The sequence below is a fragment of the Gossypium hirsutum genome, chromosome D03 (assembly GCF_007990345.1).
Source record: "Gossypium hirsutum isolate 1008001.06 chromosome D03, Gossypium_hirsutum_v2.1, whole genome shotgun sequence".
In the NCBI taxonomy this organism is placed as follows: domain Eukaryota; kingdom Viridiplantae; phylum Streptophyta; class Magnoliopsida; order Malvales; family Malvaceae; genus Gossypium; species Gossypium hirsutum.
Genome location: NC_053439.1, coordinates 431,981 through 458,782, shown reverse-complemented (window position 1 = coordinate 458,782; position 26,802 = coordinate 431,981). Strand labels below are relative to the sequence as shown.

The following is a 26,802-nucleotide window of genomic DNA, read 5'->3' as shown; positions in this document are numbered from 1 at the left end:
GTCAATTCGCTGCTGAAATAGAATAATTTACCGCTGTACAAATCTAATTAGGGTTTTTCACTTGGGTTCCTTGTTTGACTGGCGGTAAAATTCAGTTACGTAGTTTCTTAATTCAGGGCCACCCTTGGTTTCCATCCAATAGAAATAAGACACGTAATGATGAGAATAAATCCCTTTTTCTATGCATAATATAATTTATTTGGTAAAAATAGAATAGAAACCCTTATACTAAGAGTTAGATTATATTTTACGCTTTTTACTTTAAAAAAATGAGCAAATCAATTCTTATGCGATAGATCAAATAGCAAATAGGTTATTCTGGTAAATTTTTCATTTAATTCTATTGTTAAAAACTAATCTCTGTAAGTCGACATGAGGTATACGTGAGATGTTATGTGTAACTATTTGGTTATTTCGTCAACCATTTTTTTTTTATGATAGAAATAGACAAAAATTTTAACTAAAAAAATTAATTTACTCATTTTTTTAATAAAAAAATATAATTTAACTCTAAACACAAATACTTACACGATTCTTTCACCATTTTTTGTTCTTTGTAAATGATTTTTATTATGGAAAATAAAATTAATTTTAACATACCTCTTTAAAATATTATATATATATTGGGTTTCTCAATGTATTTCCAGAAGTGAGTTCAATAATTAATCAGAACATTAAGGGATCTAAGCTGACAACAAGTTTTAAAACTGCTTTATACTCAGAATGAGAATTGAACCCTCAACCGCTGATTAAGATAAGAGTAATCCTTGATTTATAATATTTTTAATTGGTTTCTAAAAGTATAACATCCTATATCAATCAATCTTTTTACTCAACTTGCAAGTTAAATGTTAATTTTAGATTTAAAGTGGAATGCATTTAAAGCACATTAATTAAAGTATAAACTATTTGAATTTCCTACTGATCATTCTGTATTTAGTTTATTTTTTATTTACTTGAAAATTATATTTAAAAAGTATTTATGAAAAAACTTTAAAACCGTTCTAAATTATTTTTAAAAAATATTTTCTTTCATAAATTGGAATAAAATTAATCGTTTAAACACCAGTTTTGAAAGAAAACCAATGTGAGTAAATATATAATGTAAGGCACAATTCTCTTTTCATCAACATGCACATCATAATCATTTTACGGAAAATATTTTACTTTTTTGTAAAATGATTTACTGGAAAATATTTTCTGATGTTTGATTGAATCTGTGTAAAATATTTTCTGCTGCTTGACAGATTTTTTAAAAATATTTTTCGAAAAATTGTTTTTACATATATTAATATATATTAATAAATTTTTATATTTTAAATTATTTTTACATATATTGCAATGATTTATTTATAATAATACTCAATTATTAAGCTACAATATTAATCATTATAAATTGAAAAAAATTAATATCAAATAAATTATTTGTAATTGTGTTAAAAAAACAAGTATTGAATAATTAAAAAAATAAGTTACTGGAAAATCAATAAATAGAAACAGTTTTCTACCGGAAATGAAGGAAGGAATGAAGAAGGCGATAGAGAGGAGAGCACGGAAAATGTCTTACGGAAATTGAAAGGGTAAGACATTTTCCCTAAAATGTAACCCATTTTCCCTTGTTTTGGAGTTCATTTTCCAAATGGAAAATGTTTTCCGTCAATCAAACGTTAGAAAAGTTGGAAATGATTTTCCGAAAAATCAATTCCGTCAATCAAACAGACCCTAATTCAATAAATCACTTTCCTTGTATCCAAATTTGTATTCATTCATATTCTTTTTTGCTTTCACCCTTGCAATTGGAGAGCTATCAAAACCCCAAATATTTTTTTCAAATGAAAAATAAAAATTCACCATATTCAAACACCAACCACACCAAGTAAAGCAAAATCCAACATTTCCATGAGGGAACGAAAAAAAAAAAAGAAAACAATTCATTAAAGACACGAAAATTTTGTCCTACTAGCTCGAATTCAAAGGTTTGTTTTTTTTTTCTTTTCTTTTTTTCCAAATGGTGTTTTCGTTTTCTTCTCGTAAAGTTTCCTCTAATTTCCCGTACGAGAAAATCATATTTCATTTCGCAACAAGTCACGAGAAAAAGCATATTTCGTCGCAACAAGTAACGAAAAGAACCGTATTTCGTCGCAACATGTAAAAAGCCAACATCTTCAAGCAAGGCAAAATAATAACCCATGGTGTCAAAATCATTCTCTGCTCTATCTTTCCAGGAACTTTTTCTGCAAGCAACGGCAAGTTTAGCTTAAGTTGAATTACTTGCCGGACCAGCCTGAGCACCGACAGCTGTTCCTTCACTGTTGAGTTGCTGTGACTGATTATTGAAGTCTCCCGACGATGCTCTACCTGACAGTCTACTGGCATTAGTATCTTCTTGGTCACTTGTACCACTCTGGTTTGCGGTTCTCTGCTCCAATGAAATCTTCTGAACACGAGCAGCCAACGTATCCTGACCAGAAATGGTAGGGAACTGAACAGAAGGTGGCATTATCCATCGCATCCAATCGGTCCGCTTCCTTACTTTGTCACCCTAAAATGTTAAACGAAAGGTGATCAAAGCAAACCATACCAGCATGCATGAACAATAAGAGGCATGCATATCTTGGTGTTTGATAAGACTAGCATTTCATTATTGATCAAAAAAATGAACATATATCCCCAGATTTTCATTATATAAAGGTACCTGCACTTCCACAACCATTGACCTTTGCAGAGCATCCGTTATAAGCTGAATATTATCAGTCAAAAGTGAAACCTGAAAAGGAGGAGCCATAGAATATGTTGTCTATCCACAACAAGCTTTTTAAAAAAATGCTTTAGGAGAAGCACGAGCGTACTACAAGCTTCTGAACCAATGTTGCCAAGGGTGCAAGTAGCACTCTAGACACTTGTGAACCCTTATATTGCCTGAGGCACAATGTACAAGAAAGCACTTTGCTGAGTGAAGTGTGTGCTATTCTGTATGAGTGTAAAATAAGCTTACCCTTTTTACATTATGATAATAAACGCAAAAGATTAATCTAGTAAATCTACAAAAAAATGCAAAATCTTCTTTTAATTAAGTTGGTCGTGCATGATTTTCTCCTTGTCCTATGTCTGTTGTAGAGTACATAAATATTGATAGTAGAGAGCTTGGTATTAACCCCAATTCTTCAATAACAATAATAATTAAAGAGCGAAAAAAAGGAACTTATACCACACCACTTGAAGAACAAGGAAATGGAAGTACTACAATGCACCTCACCATAAGTAATACATGCAGATGTTTATAAGTTAAATATCTCTAAAAAGGGATAAACTACTTCAACCAGATACCATTGGGGTTGGGGAGTGTGTGTAAATCAGCAGGAGGGTATCCATACATACAAATACAAATAATTATATGAACATGCATTCATAGCATGCTAATCTATTCTATAAATATACAAACAATAAGATGGTATGAGAAATAGCAATTTCTTCAGCATTGAGGCATGTAAATAGTTAATGATGGAGACCTAACATGCTGTACAGCAAAAGGGTTATAAGTCTCAAAATTTAGAAGTACATCCAGAATGCAAGTTGCAAGAACATAGCACCAAGACTTAGACAAAATGATTTAGTCACTATATAAATTCATTGGAACTACGTTTTCTTTATGACCACAAGAAAAGTACAACATAATAGAACAAAAACAGCCAAGACCAAAACAAAGATAGAGCCCATGAAAATAACAGCAATTATAGGAAAAATAATTAGCAAACAAACACATGAACACACAAATGTTAATTAAAATTGTGTAGACAATTCCAGCAAGACAAGTTTCTGTCCATTGGAATTGTCTTGCCAAAAAAAGCAATGACCAATAACATTTCTCATAAATAATTGTCAAGCAAATCCATACCTTAAAGTTTCCAACAGTGTTTTATTAACGAGTAGGAATGCTTATGTTAGAAGTACAAGAACCATCCATATACTAGCTCAACTAAGTGTGAAAGTGAAGACCAGGTTTCTGGATTCATGGGAATTTCATTTATTTTCTCAGAAATAGAAAAATAGCTTGAAAATCTAGTAGTAGAGTGTTTCTCAAATTTTAGTTCCAGCAAAGCAAAAATCCAGAGGTTTCAACTGTTTCCAATTTGTTTAAAATGCAGAGCTGACACATCACTATTTTACGGTGTATGAACCCCCAAGGAAATATCTCACTCACATCTGTGCTATAGTGAATGTGGGTGCTGGCTTTACTATTCTGGTATCTTTCTTTTCCCCCTCATTTCTTTCTGTTTCAGAAAAAGCTCCTCTCTGACAATCTTAAGTAACGGATTCTACATGGCAATCATCATGTGTTTTCTATTATTACTAAACTAGTGTATTAACGTACATATTTATATTTTTTCTTCTTTCAAAATTTTCAATTAAAATAGGTTTCTTTTTAATGGTGACCACATAAACTTGTCACAATAGAATTAAAGATGAGTCCAGTAAGCATAGGTGTTATGAACTTGCATAATGCAAAGCAATCTTAATGAAAATGTTCTAAACATAAGAACTTCACATTCAGACATAAGAAACTAGCTCCAAATTCACAAAAATACTCACCTTTTTGAAGCCGGCTATTAATTTAATAGGAACCCAGCCCTGGTCATCCATGTTTTGCCTCAAGTAGGTATCCTTAATTAGATTTTCATTACTGCAACAAAGAAACAGGCAGTTAACAGTGTGAGTGAACTCAAATACCAAGATATGGCCACTGAATTAACTAAGTTGACCTAAGTCATCATGCAAACAATTCATACCTGAAATAATAATCTATCTGATTCACTATTCTAGCATGCAACTGATTGTCAAGAGGCTCTGGGGGTGGGAAAAACATTGGGGGCATTGGTGCAACAAATGGCAAACCTCTAAGTGACTCTGGAGGAGCAGCCGGGACAACATAAAGAGATGTCAAATCTGAAAGGAGGTAAAGAGATTAGGAAGGTCACTCATCCTTAACCCAAAAAAGCAACAATAGCAAAAGTACGGCTTACCAGGATACCCCATTGGGGTGCCAAAAGGCTGCATAGGAGTGTGTGCAATAAAAGGTAAAGTATTAGGCAGTGGAGGTGGTGGCGGATGCCTCCTTAACCTAGGAGCAACTCTTGGCTGCATGTGACCATCCTTGTTATTAAAACTTCGACCATTCCACTCATGATTTCCATGATCTTGATTGCGCCTTCCTCCAAAATTCTGATGGTGAGAACCATCTCCTCGTGGATGTGGACCACCATTACGTTGTCTAAATGAATTCCGTGGGTGTGGCTGATCATTACCACTAGTATGAGACTGTGATACAAAACTACTTCTCTGTACGTGATCCCTAGATGAAGGGCTATTAACAGGTGATTCAACCAAAGGATCTTGAGGCGGTGCCTGTGAGAGACCACCATTAGAAGCTGAGTTATTACTATTTAGTTTCATTGACCTCTGTCGTGCAGGAGTGTTATGGTTCGGAGTCGAATTTGAATTTGACTTCACGCTGTTGCTGACTGGTTTCTACGAAGTCGATGATGGCGGTGCACTTCCACTCCCCTACAATTAGGTAAACATAGCAAAACCATCAAGAAATGTAACCTCCAAAAACAAAATTACATCATGTACATCTCTGAGCAAGTGAATCTCTAAATACTTCCTATACTCATAGTTTCATACAACGTCCACTATACAGATTCCATCAAATGAAACATAATTCAAGTAAATCATACAGCTAGAATGAAAATTCAAGATTCTTTGCATTTCTGGGCAATTCAGATTTTTAGCATTTAATATCTTGCTTATCAAACAGTTAATTTAATCTATTTCAGCTAATCTAACAGTTAGTAATAAATACACTTGAAATGGTAACTATTAAATAGAAATTAATAAAGAAGGGCTTAAATCTCTGGTAAACAAACCTGAGAAACGGGGACAACAGAAGGAGAAGACGATGATCCATCCAATGAAGCTCTGGGTGAATCTGAAGAAGATTTGGGAGGAACCCTAGCTGCGGACGGAGACAAAGCAGGCCACGTGTCGGCCCCCATAACGACCCCAATCTCGGTACCGCCGTTAGAAGGTCTGTTCCAAGCGGTCCTCTTACCAGCATTGCCGTTTGGCCCAGCACCCGCATTCTCGACACCTCCCTCTCCGAACTCCGTCGTAACATACGGCTCGACCACCGACGCTGACGGTGGCGGCGACGAAGAGGACGAATGCGTTAATGGACTACCCGCAGTTGGGTCGGATTCCCGGCGGAGAATCCTCTGTCGTGGCACGATGTGATTGGTTAGGGCTACTAGCAGAGTGATTAACAGCTGCCACTGCAACGGAGGTATTGAAATTAACCGTATTAATATTTGCAGCCATAACAAACCCCGCCCCCCCCCAATTAAAAACAAAATCGTTCCCCCCCCCCTTTTCCCTATCGACGAGTTGATCGGCGACGGAGAAAAACACCGGAAAACGGAGAACAAAAATTTGATTAAAAACCAACAAAATAAAATAAAATAAAAAGTTGAAACAAAATTTGGAGACGGAAATAAGTGAGAGAGTTTTAAATTGGAGGTTTCCAACTATTCGGTTTTTTGGCTTTGGGTTATATTATTATGAATTACCATATCGCCCTCGATTCAAGGGTTATTTATTGTTGAAACCAAGTAATTTTACTGTTGTAAATACCTAATTAGGGTTTGTTTGTCACTTTGCTTTCCTAGTTTGATTCGTTGTAAAATTCTGTTATGTAATTCTTTAATGGTTAAAATGTGTTTCAAACCCCTAAAATTTTCGTACATTTACAATTTAATCATTTTACTTTTATTTCAATCAAATTAGTCCCTCTATTTTTTAAATTTAAATATGTAGTTCTAATTATTAATACAATTAAAGTTCTTTTGTTTAATTCATTTCATTACAATATTTTCTTTTTACGGGGCTATCAAGTGAATTTTTTATTATTATTTCAAAGCGTTATTGATAAATTTAATAGAATAATTTGAACCGTATCAACAATTGAACTTGAATTTTAAAATCTGAAGGTTAAGAGACTAAATTTTTAAAAACAAAAAAGTTGAGAAACTAAATTTCAAATATTGAAAAGTGCAAAGAGCATATTTTAACTTTCTTTAATTCATGTCTCAATATTATTTTCTCGATTTGGTACATAAGTTTGACTTTAATATTCAGATCCATACTTTAATATTCAGCATCAATATTCAGTTTGGTACATGAGTTTGTTTGTTTTTTTCAATTTGATACTCTTTTCTTTGTCTCATTTAAGTACACGAGTCTTTTCAATTAAATACCTAAGTTTTTTATTATAGACCACACATGTCAAATATTTATTACACCACATGATGTTGTCTGGTCTAGGTATGAAATCGAAATTTTAGCCAAACCAAAGTACCAAATTGAAACAAAAAAAATATTTAAGTACCAAACTGAACATTAAAACCAAACTCATGTACCAAATAGTATATTAACCCTATTACATATTCAATACAACGTCATTCTACTTTTAGTCATAGTTTGCATATATAAAATCATTTTACTCCTTTTAATATTCTGAACTTGATATTGACTTGTATTTTGGTTTGCCATGGTATTTTAGGATAATATACAAAACTTTGCATTATAAAAAATTAGTTTTATTAAATAATAAAATACTTTAATATTATATTAGAAAATTAAATAATTGATTTAACTAAATTTAAGTTTTATTATATTAAATAATAATTATTTAAAATTTACTAATTTATATAAATAAGTTTAGGACTAAACCTGAATAATAATGATAAATTATGTAAAATAAAAAATACAATGAGCTACATATGGTAATAATTAAAACACGAGTACATGAATATGACAAAATATACATAAAACGAATTATTTACACGTAAATATTTCATATGAATTATCAACAAGCGTTGGATGCAATGGTAAGGCACGTAACATTTCTAAGGAGAAACATAAGTTTTAATCTTGAAGACGATTTTATTGAGAAGAGCAGCTACGAACCTTGAATATGGTTTGTAAAACGGACATGGCGAATACCAAAAAAGAATTCATATGATTTATAAATTTAAACATAAAAATTTTAACATGGTTTTAAAAATACAAAAATGCATTCTTTTTTTTCTTCTTTTACGATGAATACATTTTTTAAGACATTAAATTATAAATAAAAATATTTAAATATATAGAGGGGAGGTTGGACTCGCTTTGAGAGAAGTCTTTGAAATGTTATTCATTGTGAACCGATGGATGACAAATGGTACCATTCATACCCACTAATGTCATGTAAAGGTATGGGTTTCAACACTACCAATGCCAAATACTCACATTTCTTTAGTGGGTGAGGCGCTCACACTGTATGAACTTGTCTAGAACTTTCTGTAGAATCGGGAGACAAAACTCAAAGATAAAACTAAGCACAAACACCCTAATTCAAAGACTTCCTAAAGCAAGTTTTCTTTCCTTAGCAAAATAAATTGTCATGGTCATCTTGTTTAGAGAAACAATTATTTTATTAAGTTAATTTATTTTAATACTACTATATTTTCTCATTTTCTAATTTCTTGAATTATTTATATATTTATTTACATATTATATATTTTCTTTATTTTTAAATGATATATTTATATTAATTGGTTATGCACTAATTGGTTGAGGATTAATATATTTAAAATAAAAAATTAAACAATTAATTAAAAAATAAGATTAAAAATAGTTAGTTTATTATTTTACTTGGTGGTGGAGTAAGAATATTAAGTGTTCACATTCAGCTAAAATATATATATTTAAAATAATTGGTAAATTTAATTTTTACAATTAATAAAAAATTTAATAATTATATATTTTTTAAATTTAATATAGATTTTATCATTTTTAATATTCGAACTAATGCTATTTAAAAAAAATACTTAAACAATAAATTACAATTTAAAATTTTCCACCCGTCAAAGCATATCATATATACTATTTTTTATACGCTTAGAACTACTCATAACCCTTCCCAACCCTTAAATAAGAGGATAATGCACTTCAGCGTACTCGAACTCGAACTTTAATTATTTTCTTAATTGTATTTAAGGAAAAAAATTCAAAGATGTAGCTTTTTCATGGAGGTGGTTGTTGACTTGGCTTTCATGATAATTTTATATATTTAAAAAATGAAAATTTTAGCCTTTTATTATTATTATTATTCCAATTATAAATGCAAAGGTTTCAATTAAATCTGGTGTGATAAATGTGAAAATGAAGAAAAAACATCATATGATGTTGAGACTGGGACCATCAATATATGGAAAAATAACCTATTTTTATCTTAGATTATTCTCTGTTCTTTTTTCTTTTTAGGATAGAATTATTGACTATTAGTTTGGTTAAATATATGGAAATTGGCCAAAATAGCCTATTTTCATGCTTGTCAGAACATGGTTTTTTTTCCTTCAAATTGGGATAAAGTAATATTTAGTATCATGAATTTTACAAATTTTTAATTTGATCCTTGACTTTTTTTCATATTATTCACTAAATTTGATAAATTTTCTCAAACTGGTCATTAAATTTAGATTCTATTAAGATAAGATGATGTAATGCTTTGAGATTGTATTATGCCATCACCTAAAGAATTAAAATATTTATATAAAGCTTAAAAACCAAAACTTAAAAAACGTAAATATACATATATTTAAAAAAATCAAGTGATGATGTGGTATAAACTCAGAGTGTCATGTCACCTTACCTCAACAAAAACCAAATCATGGATCAAATTGAGAAAACTCGGCAAGTTTCAAGACTAATCTGAAATAAAAAAAATTATAGGGACTAAGATGACAAAGTCAAAACTTTCAGAATTTTGACATCCATTTTAAACTCTCATAATGTGTCGTAAATCGTGTATAAATTCTCTCTAGATTTATCATAACTTTAAGTCCTATCGCCTATGAATTTTGTCCAAATTTATTTTATTTAAATCCGGATATATTTTAATTCCAACTATTATTATACTCATAATTTCTTTTTAACATTTATACAAGTGAGTCGATAATTAATTAATTTGTGACAAGATTGAATCAAGATTATTATTATTTTGATAAATAAAAATAGTATTAAGTGATTACAGAAATAAATAGTTAATCAAAATCTCGTAATATCATTTTGGATTAATTCCTGCATATATAGCTTGAGGAGGTTCAAAAAACACCTATAGACTGGTGAAATTTATACCACCTTGTTTGGCCATGAAATCCACAACTGCATTATGATATTTAAGAATATAACTGATACGGATTTTCTACTACTTTGTAACAATTCATGGATGGCCCGTATTTTCATAATAGAGTTATCAATAAATTTACCAGTAAAAATTAATTCCAGTAAAAGAACATTATTTTTATTATTGACACAACTGAGAATCAAATTCCACTTCCATGCCTAGGCAAAGGGATGGGCAAGGTCAAAACTAAGTGCGCAATGCATTTACTTTTTATGGACGAAAATGAATTTATTTTTTAATGTGTTGTTTAGCTATTAAATTAATCCCTTTTTATATATTAGTATAAAGTTGGTTTAATATAACATTTGGTATATGAACTTGATATTTTTTCTAATTTAGTACCTAATTTTTTTTTGTCCAAGTTGGTATCCAAACTTGACATTTTTTCCCTAATTTGGTACCTAATTGTTTTTTTGTTCAATTTGGTACTTGTCAAACATTTTACAAATTACGCCAATTACTAAAAATGTTATTTTTTTATGAAATAGCAAAAATAATCAATGTATGACCGACATGTGACAGATGATATGATATTTTTTTTATTTTATATACTCAATTACTTTTAGTTTTATTTAATTATTTATTAATTGAAAATAATTAATTTCTTTTAATTTATGGTTTTAAATTTTGTTCTTATTTAATATTAATTGTTATGCATAACTCAATACCTATTTATTTAACATGAATTTCCTCTAATACTGACAATATTTTTGTAACATAACAAAAAAAATGTCATTAGTGTTTTGCGTAACATTTAATAAATTTAGGCATCAAATTGAACCTAAAAAAAATCTTAAGTACCAAATTAGAAAAAAAATGTCAAGTTTAGATATTAAATTGGGCCCCAAAAAAGTTTAAGTACCAAATTGGGTCAAAAAAATTAGATACTAAGATAATAAAAAAATGTCAAGTTCGAGTATCAAATGATATATTAAGCCTATATAATTTATTTATTTTTATTTCGATATTTAAATTATTATTTTTGGAATAAAATAAAGAAAATGACAAATCTAATACCAAAAGGGGAAAGTTAGAAAGAGTGTGAATCCAAATATATTTTGGAAGGTGGGGAGCTTTCATTTGGAATTTTTTGGTTGCTTCATTTTGACAATAACTTTTTTTTTAATATTATTTTTAAATAATATAGATTTTTTTAATGGGAAAAGAGCATTGAGTTAGTGCTTAATTAGATTCCATTCCTGGTATTAGACACAATAAATTGATATACAAATAGACACGAGGCACTTGCTTGAACTGCAATTTGTTGTTTATAGAAGAATTTGATGGACACTTTTAAAAATGGTTTGTATTTTATAAATAGAGAAAAGATTATATTTAGACCTGTTCATGGATCGGTTTATTCGTTCATGTACGAAGGTCCGCTTAACATTTGAGAAGGTTTGGGCAAAAAAATTATGCCCGTTTAAAATATAGGTTGGGTTCGGACTTGAATATTCAAGGTCCGAGCCCGCCCTGAACCGTTTTTAAGTATATAATACTTTATATTATGTTATTTTTATATATTATGTAATTTAGAACACATTAAAAAAATAAACTTACACTAAATATATAATACTACTCTAATATAAACATTAAAATAATATTAAGATAACTATATAAAAAATATACAAAATATTGAAATAAAATAAAATAAATATTTTTAAAAAAATAAAAAAACAACATGCATGGGCATAAAATAAGCTTAGGTTAATCTTTTGCATACATGGATAGGTTTGGATAAATTTTTAAGCCCAGATTTTGGGCCGAGCTTATAATGGCCCAAATTTAAGATTATCGGAACAGTGGTTTTCGGACCACAAATCCGATGAGGAAAATTTTATTTTTCTTATATTTTTATGGTCTATGATTTCACAAAATGATTTCGTAAAATTTTCGTTCGAAAATTTCGACGTTTGGGCACTCAATTTAGTCAAAAAGACTAAATTGTAAAAAGTGTAAAAGTTGAGTTCTACATGTTAGAGGTGTCCAATTGTTATGAAACTTTAAATTGAAGGTCCTTATATGATAATTAGACCATTGGTAACTTGGTAAACAAAAATGGACATGAAATAAGTGAAATAGAAAATTTTTAAGTTAGGGGCAATTTGGTAATCTAGTAATAAAAATAATTAAAAGGGAAAAAGATGGCAAAAATCATCTTCTTCTTCATTAGGACGAAATCAGCAAGGGGGGAGCCATAGTTAGGGTTTTCAAGCTTCCAAGCTCCATAGTAAGTGATCCCAAGCCCCGTTTTTAATGTTCTTTACGTTTTTGAGATCCTGGTAGCTTAATTTAGCTTATTCTAGCAATAATTTAACCTAGGGTTTATATTTGGAAAAATACCCATAGGTGAAAAGTGTTTATTTTGATGTTTTATGATAGAATATGAAGCTAGAAATTATGTTAAACAACTTTTGCTAAGCGGTTTTAAGTGAAAACGAGTAAAACGACATAATCGGTAAAAATACCTAATGTTCTTAAGTACATGTTAGAGTGGGAATTTGATGTTTCTATAGAAGGGAAAAATCTTCAGCATGTCATAAAACATAAGAATAAGGGATGAAGTTTAATTTCCGAGCCTTGGGGAAAAAATATAATTATGCAAAAGTTTAGGGGCAAAATCGTAATTTTGAAAAAGTTAGAGTCGAGGGCTGTTTTGATAAATGTGAGTATTAAATGAGTTAAATTTTCTATTTTAGATCAAGAAGAACGAAACTCGAGGTTAGACAAAGGGAAGAATAAAGTTGAAGACTAAGTTGGTGAATTGGGCTATAGTTGGTACCGAGGTAGGTTTACGGTAAATAAATACAATATTTTAATAATTATTGTTAATGTTGTTATTTTTCAGCAATTATATATTTATTTCATGAATTTATTTGATAATGACCCAAGCATGAAATGATAGAGAATTAAAATTTAAAAGTCCCGTTGATACATAAGGATGATACTGGATACGAATGTCATGACATTTGGGTAAAGAGGTCCCATGTAATACCATGTCTGGGACATGGCATTGGCACCGAGATGTGAGGTCCCATGTAAGACCATGTCTGGGACATGGCATGGGCACCGAGATGAGAGGTCCTATATAAGACCATGTCTGGGACATGGCGTTGGCACCGAGATGAGAGGTCCCCCGTAAGACCATGTCTGGGACATGGCATGGGCACCGACATGAGTACATCCCATGTAAGACCACGTCTGGGACATGGCTTTGGCATGTTATGATCAGAAGATGCCCGAGTATCCTTATTATTCCAATGTGGTTCAACGGGGCTAGTAAACGAATCAGGTACATGAAAGTTCAGTTAAAGATAAGAAATGGCAAGCTCAGGTGAGTTATAAGAGTTAAGAATTTATTATATTAACATTTGATATTCAACGATGCAGCAAGAGAAGAGTAAGTTATGAACACAAGTATATTAAGTAATCAAGCAAGAGAACTAGTATGAGATAAACTAAAGAGTAAAATAGAGATATAGACACTTGAGTTTAATTATTTGTGCTAAATATTGTTATTTATTTGCTAGTAAACTTACTAAGCTTTATGCTTACGTCTTTTATTTCTCTTTCTCTTATAGTATTGCAAGGCTACTTCAAGGATCCTAAAGAAGTCGGAGATCGTCCACACTATCAAGAAAAACTACTCGGTATTTTATGATGAAACATGTTTGAGTTATGGCATGTATAGGGAGTATTTTATGATGAATGGTTATTAAAATGGTTAATATGAAAGTGTTTGTGGTTATAAGAGTCTAAGTGATATATTATGCATGGAAATCATGAAAGGGGTAAAATTTTGCAAAGAAACAGAATTCAGGCAGCACAGTGACGTGACTTTGAAAAATCACCTAGGATGGTATAAAATGAATTAGAGGGTGAATGATATATGGAAATAAAGCTTGTTGAGTCTATTTTCATGAAAAAAATAACGGTGTAGCAAAAGGAATTTTATATTTTGAGATATATGAATTTTAGTGAGACAGTGTCAGAACTGTTTTTGGAGTCCCCTGTTTTGAGTTTAGAAAATCACTAAAAATGGTACAAAAATAGTTATGAGTTGTATTTTATATGTATGGAATCCTTATTGAGTCTATTTTCTGTAGAAATAAGTGATAGCATTATATAAAAATCCCATAATGATAAATTTTATTTTTAGTGACAAGAGGTCAGAGCAGTTAATTGGGGAAACAGGGGAAACTTTAACTAATAAACTATACTAATTGGCTAAGCCAAAAATTCTAAAAAACTTATGGTAAGTAGAAATATGAGTCTAGTTTCATGGAAATTTTACGGAATTAAATTTCGAGTTCCGTAGCTCGAGTTATACTTAATTTTGTAACTGCTGCGCGATTTGACAGATTTGCTGTAAATAGTGAAATTAATTTTCAAAACAAGTTTTTATGCTTCAAATTAGTAAGATAAGATAAGTAATGCCTCGTGCTCGACTCCGGAAACGGTCTTGGGTAAGGGGTGTTACAGAGCCAAACTTGAGTAAGCATAAAATATATTAATATTATGCTTAAGCCCGACCTGAACCCGACGCACGAGCACATTTAGACAAGAAGCATTTGCTTGAACTGCAGTTTGTTGAAAATGGTTTTGAGTTTGAATTTTATAAATAGAGAAAATGTTGTAAAAGAAATATTAATTGAGTAATCTCACTAGATTTCAAAATGGTAGAGATGTTTATTGATAAAGACCTGATTTTGTAAATGATTTCAAACTCGAGCTTGGCTCAACTTATCTGAAAAGATTATATTACTATTTAAAGAAAAATAAATTTTACAATTTTATATTAATATTTTAGATATTTTTATAATTAAATTTTAAAATTTTATTTAATTTAAAATTAAATTAAAGAAGACAAAAATTATTATCCAGACTCAGCTTAAGTAAAATGAAGGTGTCTTGTACACAAAAAGAGACTTCTAATGTAATATGAATACATGTAATCAGCATGTTTGGTTGGCCATTACACCCCTATTTGGTGGGCTCACCTAATCACCCGTTTGGTTCAATGGAATACCGTATTATGGGCTTATTCCATAATGCGGATATGCCAAAAATTGGCTGATTTATGGGTGATTTCTATTCCTTCTCAGACTCCGTTTGGCTACTCCTTTCCAATTTTTACCCTCCCAACCCAAAAGCCCCAAAAACAAGAGCAAACAGAAGCTGCCAGCAAAGTCACCCCACAAGGCTCCACCCGCTCCCGATTCACTGTTCAGGCAAGTGCTTCTTCATTTTATTGGCGGCTGATTTCTCTTTTGTTAGCTCTGATTTTGTTACAGCTGATTTGCAAATGTTAGATTTGCAAATTTTAGGTCATTTTCAGTCAATATCAGATACTCATGAAAAATGCCGACTTCCCTTCTTCGTCCTCCCATATCTCTATACTTCCCCTTTCCTACCATTTTCCGGCGCAATTCCGAAGCATTCATTTTAGGGTCTTTTTTTTTTCTTGGTGGATTGATTTGCAGTATTTCATTTTTCATGCTCTTTTGTTGTTTTATTCTTGGTAGTCATCTTCATGTTTCTTTCTTTAATATTTTTTAAAAATCCTGATGAATTTTTCATACTTATTTGCTTTTCTTATATTCAAATATAATGTAGTTAAAACAAACAAAAAAAGAAAGATTTTGTGTGCATCATCTCCAGATCCGTATATTATATATAAAATGGTGATGGCTGGGGGATGGTTGTTGGAAAAGAATCCTTTTATATATATATATATATATATCTTTCAGCCATTTTGGTAATGTAACGAACCAAAGTTCTGATTTTCTTTTCACTCTTTTGTTGAATGGGATTTTTGTTTCATCAACTCTATAAATGCATTTCAGATTTTGAGTTTCTATATTAAGCATGTATCTTTGACATTTCAGATTTGCAAATGTAAATTACAGTTTGTATTTTGGGGTTTTTTTTTCCAATATTGTGGTTTGTTTGTTTGTCAACTTGTTTTCCTATTTTCTTCTGGGTATTGATTGAAAATGACCTAAAATTTCACCTTTCATTTTTTGCATTTCTAATGTCACCTTTCTTTGCTGCTTCATTCATGCATTCACGCAAATGCTCATTTTTTTTCCTTTTCTGATCTGGTGTTTCTTGTTTATGGATTTGAGCATAAAATGTTCTGATTAATCTAGTAACATTATGTGAAATCATATAAAAATAAAATTAAACAAAGATGTTGCCAATGCCATCCAGTGAGCTGATGAGATGGTTAATCTAATGTTCTGAGATGGCCAATCCTCTAATGCAGACCCTGCATAGTCGTGATGGAAACAAATCCGTTAATGATACTTACACCTAAATTCGAATAAACAGCTCTAGATTTAAAGGTGTGGTTGTAGTTTAAGAAGTTACATAATTTGCAATATATAGTTATGTTTTTTTTTTCTTTGCAATTGTTAAAATTTCAAGTTTACCATTATTACAGAATCTAGCTACCTCTTCTGCCTTAATGCTGTCAAATGTTTCTTTAGAAACACTATTGATTTGGATTTTTTGTTTTCAATCGTGCTTAAATAGTAGTAAACTCAAGCTGAATTTTTTTTTTTCAAAATTTGCTTCTTTTTCTAGGAATATTATTATTAGGTTTCTCTGCCAAATATGTAAGTTCCGATGACAAAATTTAGTCGTCTTTAAGATGTTGGATGTGGTTGTTCGAATGGTTCTTACAATTTTATCATTTGGAGCTTTAATTAGTTAGGATGGAATTAGGTTTATGTTATTTTATGTATCTAGTTTGTGAAACTTTGGTGGTATTTGAATTGTTTTTTGTATTGTTCTAGACTTGTTGAATTATAATTTATTTTCTTTTGATTCATCATGTTTTATAATTTTATAAAGTGTTAACCTTTTGATTCATAATATTGAACTGAATTTTAAATTTTTTTTTCTTAAGATAATTATGTCAGGTTTTCCAGAATCAAATGTTTCTTCCCAAAGTTCTCGAGGAACCAAAAGGAAATGGGTTTCCGAAGAAGATGCTGCGTTGGTTTCTTGTATGGTCGACTTGCACAATGTTGGAACCTTTAATGCTGATACGGGATTTAAAGCCGGTTATTTAAATGAGTTGGAAAAAATGTTAGAAAAAATTTTACCCAATGCAATGTTAAAGGCTAAACCTGATATTGAATCGAGGATTAAACTACTGAAAAGGGATTGGTCAATCGTTTATGACATGCTTAATGGAAAAAATAATAGCGATTTTGGTTGGGATGAGCATAGGCAGCTCGTAGTTGTTGAAGATGCGGTGTGGAACTCATATATAAATGTAAGAATTATTTCAAGTCTTTATTATCTTATTTTCACCAAACTTATAATTAATATGAATTCTTCATTTTTATAGAGTCATAAAGAAGCAGGTCAATTTAAACATCGTAGTTTCCCTTATTACGACCAACTTACTGTCATCTATGCAAAAGATCGAGCCACTGGAAAAGATGCTCAAACAGCCGTTGATATCATTGAAGAAATAAATGTTGAGGATGTAGCTACTACAAATATTCATGAAGAAAGAAACGATTTTTATGGATGTGAAGCTAATATCTCTTTGGATGACATGAATGTTTCAGCTACAGAACCGCAATCAGATAGAAGCCAAGGGAGTTCCACATCTTCAAAGAATATAAAAAAGAATTCTGATGCAAGTGATCATATTTCTTTTTCATTTCATAATGCTGTCATTTTATTGGCGGAAAGCATGCGGGTTGTAGGCGAGCAAATCAGTAGGAGTATTGCCTCCGATATGGTAATTCAACTAAAGTCTGAAGAATTCCAGATCATCCAAGAAAAAATTATAAATTTATATCCAACATTATGTGAAATAGAAGGTTTAACTGTGGATGAGCGTTATCGAGCATTGAGCAAAATTCTAGATCATCAAACGCAAATGCTCATTTTCTTTAGTTTACCTTCTTCTGTACGATTGGAATGGGTCAAAAGGTTTCTTGCTGACCATTAAAAATCATGGTTGTATTGATGATATTTTGGTAAATTTTTGTGTTTGTAATATTTAAGACGGTATAATAACATGATATATGTCATTACAATGTTGTAACTTGTTGATGTTGTAAAATTTTATAACATATGGATTATAACATATAAACTAATGAAATCATGTAACTTTTTGTTAATATATGAATATTATGTTTATGCAAAATATAATTTTCAAGTTATTTATTATTTCTAATATTTTTTATTGTAGAATAATTAAATTATTTGTTTCACTAATGATATTTTAGCACATTAAATATGTATTGCGGTTTAGAAATAATAAAGTAGATTATATATTATTTTTATAGTATTATATATTATGATTTTAGTAAATTCATATAAGAATAATTATATTAAGAATTTTATTAAATTATATATTTTTATTAAATTATTATTAACTATATATTATTATTTTAGTAAATTCATATAAGAATATTTAATATTAAGAATTTTATTAAATTATATTTAATAATAATTATGTTAAAATATGATTAAATTATTTATTATTTATATTAATAATCTTATTAAAATTCAATAACAATAACAATAATCATCTACCTAAAAAATTTTTACTAAGGTATTCTAGTCATTTTAGTTTTTTTTCTTATGCTATTACAACATCATTCCATTCAACTAAACATAAGAATACTATTACAGTTCTATTCCATTTCATTCAACCAAACAATTGAATTACTATTACAGTTCTATTGCATTACAGCTCTATTCCATTACAGCGAACCAAACGTGCCCTAGGTATAGTAACAGAATTAACGGTGAAATTTGAAATTTTGATCAATCGACTCATGTTCAAATCAATTAAATCCAATTTGATTATAAAATATCAACAATCTAAATTTGACTAACCCAAACCTAAATTTGTTCGAATAAAATGGCTTGAACTTTAAAATAATCCAAACTTAAAATAAGTTAAAACACGAAATGAACAAAACCCGACATGATTCAAACATGTAATAGCTTAAACCTCAAATTTGAATAATTTAAATTGGATATTGATCTAAATTAAACCAAATTCAAAATTTTAAAACTCGAATCAACTTGAATTATATAAGCACTAGGCAATTCTCAATTCTTCTCATTTGTTGCTATGTTGAAGAAGTTTCGTGTACTCGTTTAAAATAAGGAACATTCTATCCACATGAATAAGGAACGGTTAAATTATGCCGTAAGTCCATATATTTATTTACATTGTAAATTTAAAATTTAAAATTTAAAATTTAATCACCGTACTTGTAACTCTAGTTTCAAATTTCAAGTTCAACTATTAATCTGTTAAAATTATTTTATTAAATTCGAGTTTATTATAACGGTCATTTTTTTTAATTATATTACAATCAAGTAAATTTTTTTATTTCAAAATGTCACGGCAACAAAAAAAACTTACATAGTTAATCATTGGACTTGAATTTTCAAATATAAAAAGTAAAGAGACTAAATTCTTAGAAATAAAAGTACATGGATTAAATTCTAAGTACATATGGCATATTTAAACCATAAGGCACTGCTCATAAGTTTAGAAAACCTCATATTATGCTAAAAAAAGCTCAATCATTTATGGATAATGCTAAATCTGTCATTTCCCAAGCTCTTGTAAAGACTAGTACTACCAGAATCAGCTAATCAATTGGCAAAGTTTGAACAAATTACACGAAGATCACAAAAGCCCAGGAGAAAAACTGGCATTTGCAACACATATTTGAGTTCAATTTCAATCATAGGATCTTACAATGGTAAAAGCAAGACGGGGCACGGGATGAACTCGGCCAGTAGATTTGCATCGACGTGCTTGGAATGAATGGCTTCCATGCTCATTACCACGAGATCCAAATTCAGGTCATCGGCAACTTCACCGATGATAGCAGTAGGCCTGGATCCTTCCCCGAGTCGCTCCAACAACTTGAATTCCTTAAATCCACCTGGTTTAGTTTTTTTTTTCCCCACATCAGTTAGCACAAAGATGCATATACTGTACTTTTGTTTAGTTACCAATCACGGAGGCATATAGGATGATACACAAATAATACAGTTAAACATAGGGTAAGCTACACTAGTAGCACCCAACTATCATTGAATTCTTTTTTAATCACCCAATTATGAAAAGTTACAAAATGATCACTTAATTATTAGTAAATTTATTTTTTTGGTCCCCCAACTATGAAAAGTTACAAAATGGTCATTAACTATTCAATTTTGTCCTTTTTGATCACCAGTGGACTAATCAGTGACAGCTTTTAAAATTAGCATAATAGCAACTTTAACCCTCAACATTTATAAATTATATCAATTTAGTCGTGATTCTAAAAAGAATTAACTCTCAATATTTACACATGGTATAGTTTTTTTCTTTTTTTTTTGGTTTTTTTGTGACATTGAAGGTTAATTTTAAAAGAATAAGAAAAGATGAAAATTATTATCTGGGATTTTTTGGGTGTTTCCATTTTTTGTACATTTTCAATCAAATTTAGCTAATAAGTTTGCTTTGTTAGCTTTTCAGGTGAAAGGGTCAAAAGAAAATCAAAACTACAAAAAAGACTAAATTACACAATGTATAAATGTTGAGGGCTAAAGCTGCTATTATGCCAATCTTAAAAGCTACCACCGTTGGCCAAATGGTGACCAAATAAGACAAAATTGAATAATTGAGTGACAAAAAAATTTACCAATAGTTGAGTGACTACTAGTGTAGTTTACCCAATAGTTAACATATTGTCCCAAATAACAACTGATTTTTTATTAACATTCCAGGAGAAGATCTAGAAAATGACCAAAAGACCATTTATGTAAAAGCCATCCTAGACATCTATCCTAAGGTTTAAAACTTAAATTACAGTACATGCATATGCACACTGAATTTTAATTGGCCTTAAGGCAGTGGCTGACGCATTATGTTATTTCAACAGCAGTATCAGACAAATAAATGTAAGCAAGTATGTTAGGTATTCAGAATTTTCTATAATGATTTTTACCAACATTTAAGACTGCATAGATACACTACATACTTTCAGAGAGATGCCAGCGAACACTTGCCAATTGAGTTTCATGCTCCGGCAACGACTCTTTCTGCTTTTCATCAATAACTGCAAGCAAAGAACATATATAAATTTCTTAGTACTTTAAATAATAAGCTGACTGGTATCGAGAAATGGTTGTGGTTGCTGGAATTCCACCCCAGCTGAATGCACACTCCAGTTCCTAAGAGTAGCTGCAAAGACCAAATAGGCCAAGTCCTAGGTTCAAACATTAAAAGCTATAAATAAGATTTACTTGTTAACATTGTAATTGAGGTTACTGGTGACATTTTCTGGGCTTGGTTCGTATGCTGCCAGGGCCTTCTTCCGTGCCTGTTTGGGCACATTGCTTCCAGATGTCATCAAATTTGACAATATTACCACTACCACCCCATAGGGTAGGAATTAGTGTGGCAAATGAAAACAGGAAAACCAGCTGAGCCTTTGATATTTTCATTTTTGTTTCTCTCTAATCTTTGTTTTCTCTTGGTTCAATTTAAAGAGGCCCTAGGATTTTTTTAGACAGAAGAGTAACTACAAGTTCAAACCCAGTTTACACAGTACAATATGGGGTAAAAGTACCATGGAGGCCCCTGTACTAGAGTCAAGTTAAATCAAAGAGCAAATCAGTCATTTCTGTTAAAATTTCATCCATTTATACTGTTTTAAATATACATGGCTGACGAAATAACTAAATAGTGACACATGACGTGTCACGTGTACTTCTTGCTGACATACATGAACCAGTTTTTAACCGTAGAAATGGATAGATTTTTTAACAAAATGGCTAGTTTGCTCTTTGATCTAACTTACAAACACTAATTTACTCATTTTTTAAGTACAGGTGACAAAATACAATCTAACTCCTAGTACAGGTTATTTTTACCTAAAAAATGGTGAAAACCTGAATATCTAAAGCTCAGATGCTAAATGGTAGGTTGAATCTAACATTGAACTTATTTAAAGACCTATGAGTACGACATATTAACAAAATAAACCTCTTAAATTTTAGTAAGACTGTAAGTTCTTTTAACAAGTTAGATACAAGTTGTCCATTCAGTAGCTATATCACAGGTTTCAAATATGCTTCATATTAGAGCCGACGACTAAGCTAATAGATTCTGATACTTTGAGAACTGATCAGAATATTTCGAAGTTTTGATACTAATTTAAAATTTACATAATAATAATATCTACAAAATGGTATGTATAGATGACAGTATACATACATACATACCCACAACAGTAATTTCAGCTCCATTCTTCTTTGCCAAAGCAGCAGTAGTTGCAGCAGCCTGCTCAAAACTTTTAAACATTTTTAACCAAAGAATGAGGACCCAAAAGCAAATGAAGATTTTTACCCATTTCTTGTTTGAAAGAATTGAAAATCGATGCTCAGAAATTGTGAAGAGTTCAAAAAAAAAATGTCTTTAAGAAATTAACCTGTCTAGTTCCTTCAGAAAGATAAGGATTTCTATCAGTTATTGGAAGAAGCAAATGCTTGAAATGAGAAAACGCATCAGCTTCTATATTCACTTCAGATTCTCGAGGCTCAGCTTTTGCTGTTCACTCAAAAAAAATTAAACGAATCAACGATTGTCAGCTTAAAAAAAGTAATAAAAAATGATTCCCATTAAAATTAATCAAAAACAATGATGATAAAAGAAGATACCTTTGTGTCCCACTCTGTTGATTCTGGGGAAAATAGAGAGATTTCGAGCTTTAGACAATGGAGGAAAAGGGGAAGAAAAAGAAGGGAAAGGTAAGGAAGATGGGGATTCAGTGGAACAAAACGAAGGGGGAATTGAAATTTTGGGGTGAATTGAAGTGTCCATTGGAACTGCAAACAAATAATGAGTGAAAGCCATTAGATTCAGTGAGCTGAGAAACAGAGATTACAGCACCGAGTTGATGATGATGACGACGATTCGAGAAACTGGAAATAAGCAACTTGAAAGTGATATAAATTATTAATACGGTTAGGGTTGATTGCACTAACCATCCTCAAATTATACTTAAATTTTAAATTAGTCCCCCAATTTTCAATTAGATCCTTCTTTCAATTTTTTTTTCATTGGAGATTATTCTTTCAACTTAGGGCAGGTTTGGATGGGGTGCGATGCGGTGCATTTAACTTATTTTTTGTCTCATCCTATAGTATCGTTACAACATTTAATCTTATTGTCATTGTTGTTTTTACACTAACCGTAGATAAACGCACCGTCCATCCAAATTCACCCTTAGTATCAAAATGGTTGCTCAAATTTGACAAAATGTGAACCCCATATGATAGCCTAATGGTCAAGGTGATAATTACCCCAAGTATGACCTAGGTTTGAGTCGCACTAGTCGTATTTGTTGTTTGGGCTGTTAAAAATTTCATCATATCAAATTCCATCCCATATATGCAGCAGTTTTTAGCATTACAAAAGGAAGGAATTTTTAACGGAAAAGATCAATTTTCTTTTTGATCTAATGTATAGGGACTAAATTATCCATTTTTGAATAGAGAGACAAAATACAATCTAACTATTAATACAAAGGCCTCCATGATACTTTTACCATAAAAAATAGTTAGCTTGAAGGTATGAATTGATTTATATTTATTACAATACTTTGAGAATTTAATTAAAACATTTTGAAGTTTGGAAATCAATTTAAAGTTTTGAAGGACCTTTGGATAAAATCTGGATCATAGTTTAAGGACTTTTAATGAAATTAACCCATAACAATAATAATATAAATAAAAACCGGATAAGGAGAGAACAGATAATGATTACATGCGTGCAACGTGGATTAAAATCAGTGAGTTCATTTTAGGCGCTTTCTTAATCACGACCGTTAATCCGTTTGCCTCGTCGCGGTTTGGCCCGTCCATAAACGCAGCGTTTTGACAGTCTTTAAAAACTCCAGTGTCGTTGAATAAACATAACCAGGGGCGATATAAGATGCGGCCACGACGACGATCATGGCAGCAACGGCGGCAGAGACTGCAGATCTTTTGCTTTTTTTTTAAGCCCCTGTAGAATGAAAGTAAAAAGAAATTGCTCAATGTATTTGATACAAAAGATACTGTTATATACAAGTGGAAATGAAAAAATAACAGAAAGAGGATAACAGAAAATATAACTGCTAACTGCTAACTAATTAACAAGATTTTAAATAAAGCTATATGACTAACAGCCCCCCCTCAAGCTAGTGAGTGGATAGGAAACAGTCCTAGCTTGGACAAAATAGACTGAAAAGGAGCAGCAGCAAGGGCTTTAGTGAAAATATCAGCAAGTTGGTCCTTGGAAGAACAAGGAAGTAGTTTAACAACACCGGACAACACCTTTTCACGAACAAGATGACAGTCAATTTCGATGTGTTTAGTACGTTCATGAAATGTAGGATTGGCAGCAATTTGAAGAGCAGAACTGTTGTCACAAAACAGAGCAGTAGGGCCAGGAAGAGATAAATGCAAGCCACATAGAAGAAATCGAAGCCACTGAATTTCACAAGCAGTAGATGCAAGGGCACGATATTCTGCTTCGGAAGAGGATCGGGATACAGTGCTTTGCTTCTTAGCTTTCCAACTAACAAGAGAATCTCCATAAAAAAGGCAATAACCAGTTACAGAACGTCTTGTAAGAGGACAACCAGCCCAGTCCGAGTCACTAAAGGCCTTCAGTATAGGTGCGGAAGAAGCAGAAAAGAAAAGTCCAAAATCAAGGCAGCCTTTCAGGTAACGGAGAACACGATGAGCAGCTTGAAGATGAGCAACTGTGGGCTGATCCAAAAACTAACTCAACTGCTGGATTGCAAAAGTGATGTCAGGTCGAGTAGAGACAAGATACAGTAGACGACCAATGAGTTTTCTGAAGATAGTATTATCAGAAAGCAATTCGTCAGAAGCATCACGAGGGAGTTTGGTAACCATAGGAGTCGTAATAGGCTTGCAATCAGAGAAGCCAAAGTCAGACAGGAGGTCAAGAGTATATTTTCGCTGACAAAGAGAAATGCCAGCAGAACTGCGAGCAACTTCAAGACCAAGAAAATACTGCAGATCACCTAAATCCTTTATGCTGAAAGTAGAATCCAGAAAATCTTTTACTCGTGTTATTTCATTGAAATGATCACCAGCTAGAATAACATCATCAACATAAACTAGTAAGGCAGTGAAAGAAGTGTCATCCTTTTTAACAAACAATGAGAAATCTGAAGTAGATTGAACATAACCAATAGTAGTGAGAGCTGTTGTGAGTTTAGCAAACCATTGGCGACTTGCTTGCTTTAGGCCATATAACGACTTTTGCAATTTACAGACCTTATGTGGAGTAGAGGAAGCAAAACCAGGGGGCAAAACCAGGGGGCAAAACCATATAAACTTCTTCAATCAAATCTCCATGCAAAAACGCATTATTGACATCAAGCTGGTGCAAAAACCAGTTCTTGGAAGCAGCAATAGCAAGCAGTAAACGAACAGTAGTAAGCTTGGCGACAGGGGAAAAAGTATCAAAATAATCGACTCCCTCGGTTTGTGTAAATCCCTTGGCAACCAAGCGAGCCTTGTAACGCTCAATAGAACCATCAGCTCGATATTTCACTCGATAGACCCATTTACAGCCAATGGCAGTCTTGCCTGGAGGTAAATCCGTAATGATCCAAGTGTTATTTTGTTCAAGAGCAGAAATTTCAGCTTGCATTGCTTTTTGCCAATGAGGAATTTTACTAGCTTGTAAATATGTAGTTGGTATAAAAGAGGCATTAAGAGCAAGGGTAAAGGGTGTAGAGTATTGACAATGATTGGTAGCAGCATTGCTTAAAAAACAGTGATATTGGTCTAAATATGATGGTGGTTTCCTAAGACGAGGCGGCCTAGAGGGTTGCGAGGGTACGGGAGGTGAAACCTGTGGTTGAAGTGGCAAATCATAAGTAATGGAGGGGTCAAAGGTTAATTGTGGGATGGAGGAGGAAGAAGATGGTTGAGAGGAAAAAGGAAAAACATACTCATGAAAATGAACGTTTCTTGAGACAAAAATGACATGAGTTGACAGATCAAAAAGAATGTAACCTTTGACATGTGGTGGGAATCCAAGAAAAACACACTCACGAGCTCGAGGATCAAATTTGTGGCGATGAGCAGTAAGGGTGATTGCAAAACAAAGACAGCCAAAAACTCGTAGGTGCTGAAAAGATGGTTTAGTTTGGTATAAATGGTCAAAAGGAGTGAGGTTAGCTAAAAGAGGTGTTGGGGTGCGGTTGATAAGAAAAACTGAATGAAGAACAGCATGTCCCCAAAAATGCTTAGGTAAACCAGCATGAAATAATAGAACGCGTGAGACATTGAGAATATGTTGGTGTTTACGTTCAACAAGACCGTTTTGTTGCGGGGTTTCAACACAAGAGGTTTGATGAATAACGCCTTTGGAAGCATAAAAAGCTGGAATGGCAAACTCACTGCCATTATCAGTTCGAATGACTTTAATTTTGGATGAAAATTGA

The 26,802-nt window shown here is 31.7% G+C and overlaps 3 protein-coding genes across 5 annotated transcripts; 1 reads left to right on the top strand and 2 right to left on the bottom strand.

Moving 5' to 3' along the window:
* Positions 1-1,877: 1,877 nt before the first annotated feature.
* Positions 1,878-6,620, bottom strand: LOC107909477 (la-related protein 1C). The gene is made up of 6 exons (XM_016837005.2): positions 5,925-6,620; positions 5,022-5,562; positions 4,788-4,944; positions 4,591-4,681; positions 2,696-2,767; positions 1,878-2,542 (listed from the first exon to the last, which is right to left on the bottom strand). The coding sequence occupies exons 2-6, from the start codon at positions 5,449-5,451 to the stop codon at positions 2,258-2,260; spliced, it is 1,035 nt and encodes a 344-aa protein (XP_016692494.1). The 5' UTR covers positions 5,452-5,562; positions 5,925-6,620; the 3' UTR covers positions 1,878-2,257.
* Positions 6,621-15,321: 8,701 nt separating this feature from the next.
* On the top strand, positions 15,322-18,432 carry LOC107909478 (uncharacterized protein At2g29880-like). Of its 2 annotated transcripts, none has more exons than XM_016837006.2 (3): positions 15,322-15,516; positions 17,199-17,570; positions 17,646-18,432. In XM_016837006.2, exons 1-3 carry the CDS (start codon positions 15,337-15,339, stop codon positions 18,258-18,260), a joined length of 1,167 nt encoding a protein of 388 aa, XP_016692495.1. In that variant the 5' UTR covers positions 15,322-15,336; the 3' UTR covers positions 18,261-18,432. The 2 variants fall into 2 exon arrangements, with proteins under 2 accessions (XP_016692495.1, XP_016692496.1); XM_016837007.2 differs by lacking the exon at positions 15,322-15,516 and adding an exon at positions 15,525-16,632.
* A 1,406-nt stretch (positions 18,433-19,838) lies between these two features.
* Positions 19,839-23,356, bottom strand: LOC107909479 (uncharacterized). 2 transcript variants are annotated; one of them, XM_041089514.1, is made up of 5 exons: positions 22,991-23,356; positions 22,762-22,880; positions 22,548-22,613; positions 21,310-21,387; positions 19,839-20,226 (listed from the first exon to the last, which is right to left on the bottom strand). In XM_041089514.1, exons 1-5 carry the CDS (start codon positions 23,184-23,186, stop codon positions 20,140-20,142), a joined length of 546 nt encoding a protein of 181 aa, XP_040945448.1. In that variant the 5' UTR covers positions 23,187-23,356; the 3' UTR covers positions 19,839-20,139. The 2 variants fall into 2 exon arrangements, with proteins under 2 accessions (XP_040945448.1, XP_016692497.1); XM_016837008.2 differs by having other exon boundaries at positions 22,556-22,613; positions 22,991-23,300.
* Positions 23,357-26,802: the final 3,446 nt, after the last annotated feature.

Bases quoted from the DNA above. Each gene is read 5' to 3' on its own strand.
- LOC107909478 (XM_016837006.2), top strand. From the start codon at position 15,337: ATGCGGATATGCCAAAAATTGGCTGATTTATGGGTGATTTCTATTCCT. The intron at 15,517-17,198 runs GCAAGTGCTTCT...TTTTTTCTTAAG, and splicing joins GCTCCCGATTCACTGTTCAG to ATAATTATGTCAGGTTTTCC. The intron at 17,571-17,645 runs GTAAGAATTATT...TCATTTTTATAG, and splicing joins TGTGGAACTCATATATAAAT to AGTCATAAAGAAGCAGGTCA.
- LOC107909479 (XM_016837008.2), bottom strand. From the start codon at position 23,186: ATGGCTTTCACTCATTATTTGTTTGCAGTTCCAATGGACACTTCAATT. The intron at 22,881-22,990 runs GTATCTTCTTTT...TTGAGTGAACAG, and splicing joins CAACAGAGTGGGACACAAAG to CAAAAGCTGAGCCTCGAGAA. The intron at 21,388-22,555 runs GTATGTATGTAT...CTTTGCTTGCAG, and splicing joins AGCTGAAATTACTGTTGTGG to TTATTGATGAAAAGCAGAAA.
- LOC107909477 (XM_016837005.2), bottom strand. From the start codon at position 5,451: ATGAAACTAAATAGTAATAACTCAGCTTCTAATGGTGGTCTCTCACAG. The intron at 4,945-5,021 runs GTAAGCCGTACT...ACCTCCTTTCAG, and splicing joins CACCCCAATGGGGTATCCTG to ATTTGACATCTCTTTATGTT. The intron at 2,543-2,695 runs GTACCTTTATAT...TTAACATTTTAG, and splicing joins CAATGGTTGTGGAAGTGCAG to GGTGACAAAGTAAGGAAGCG.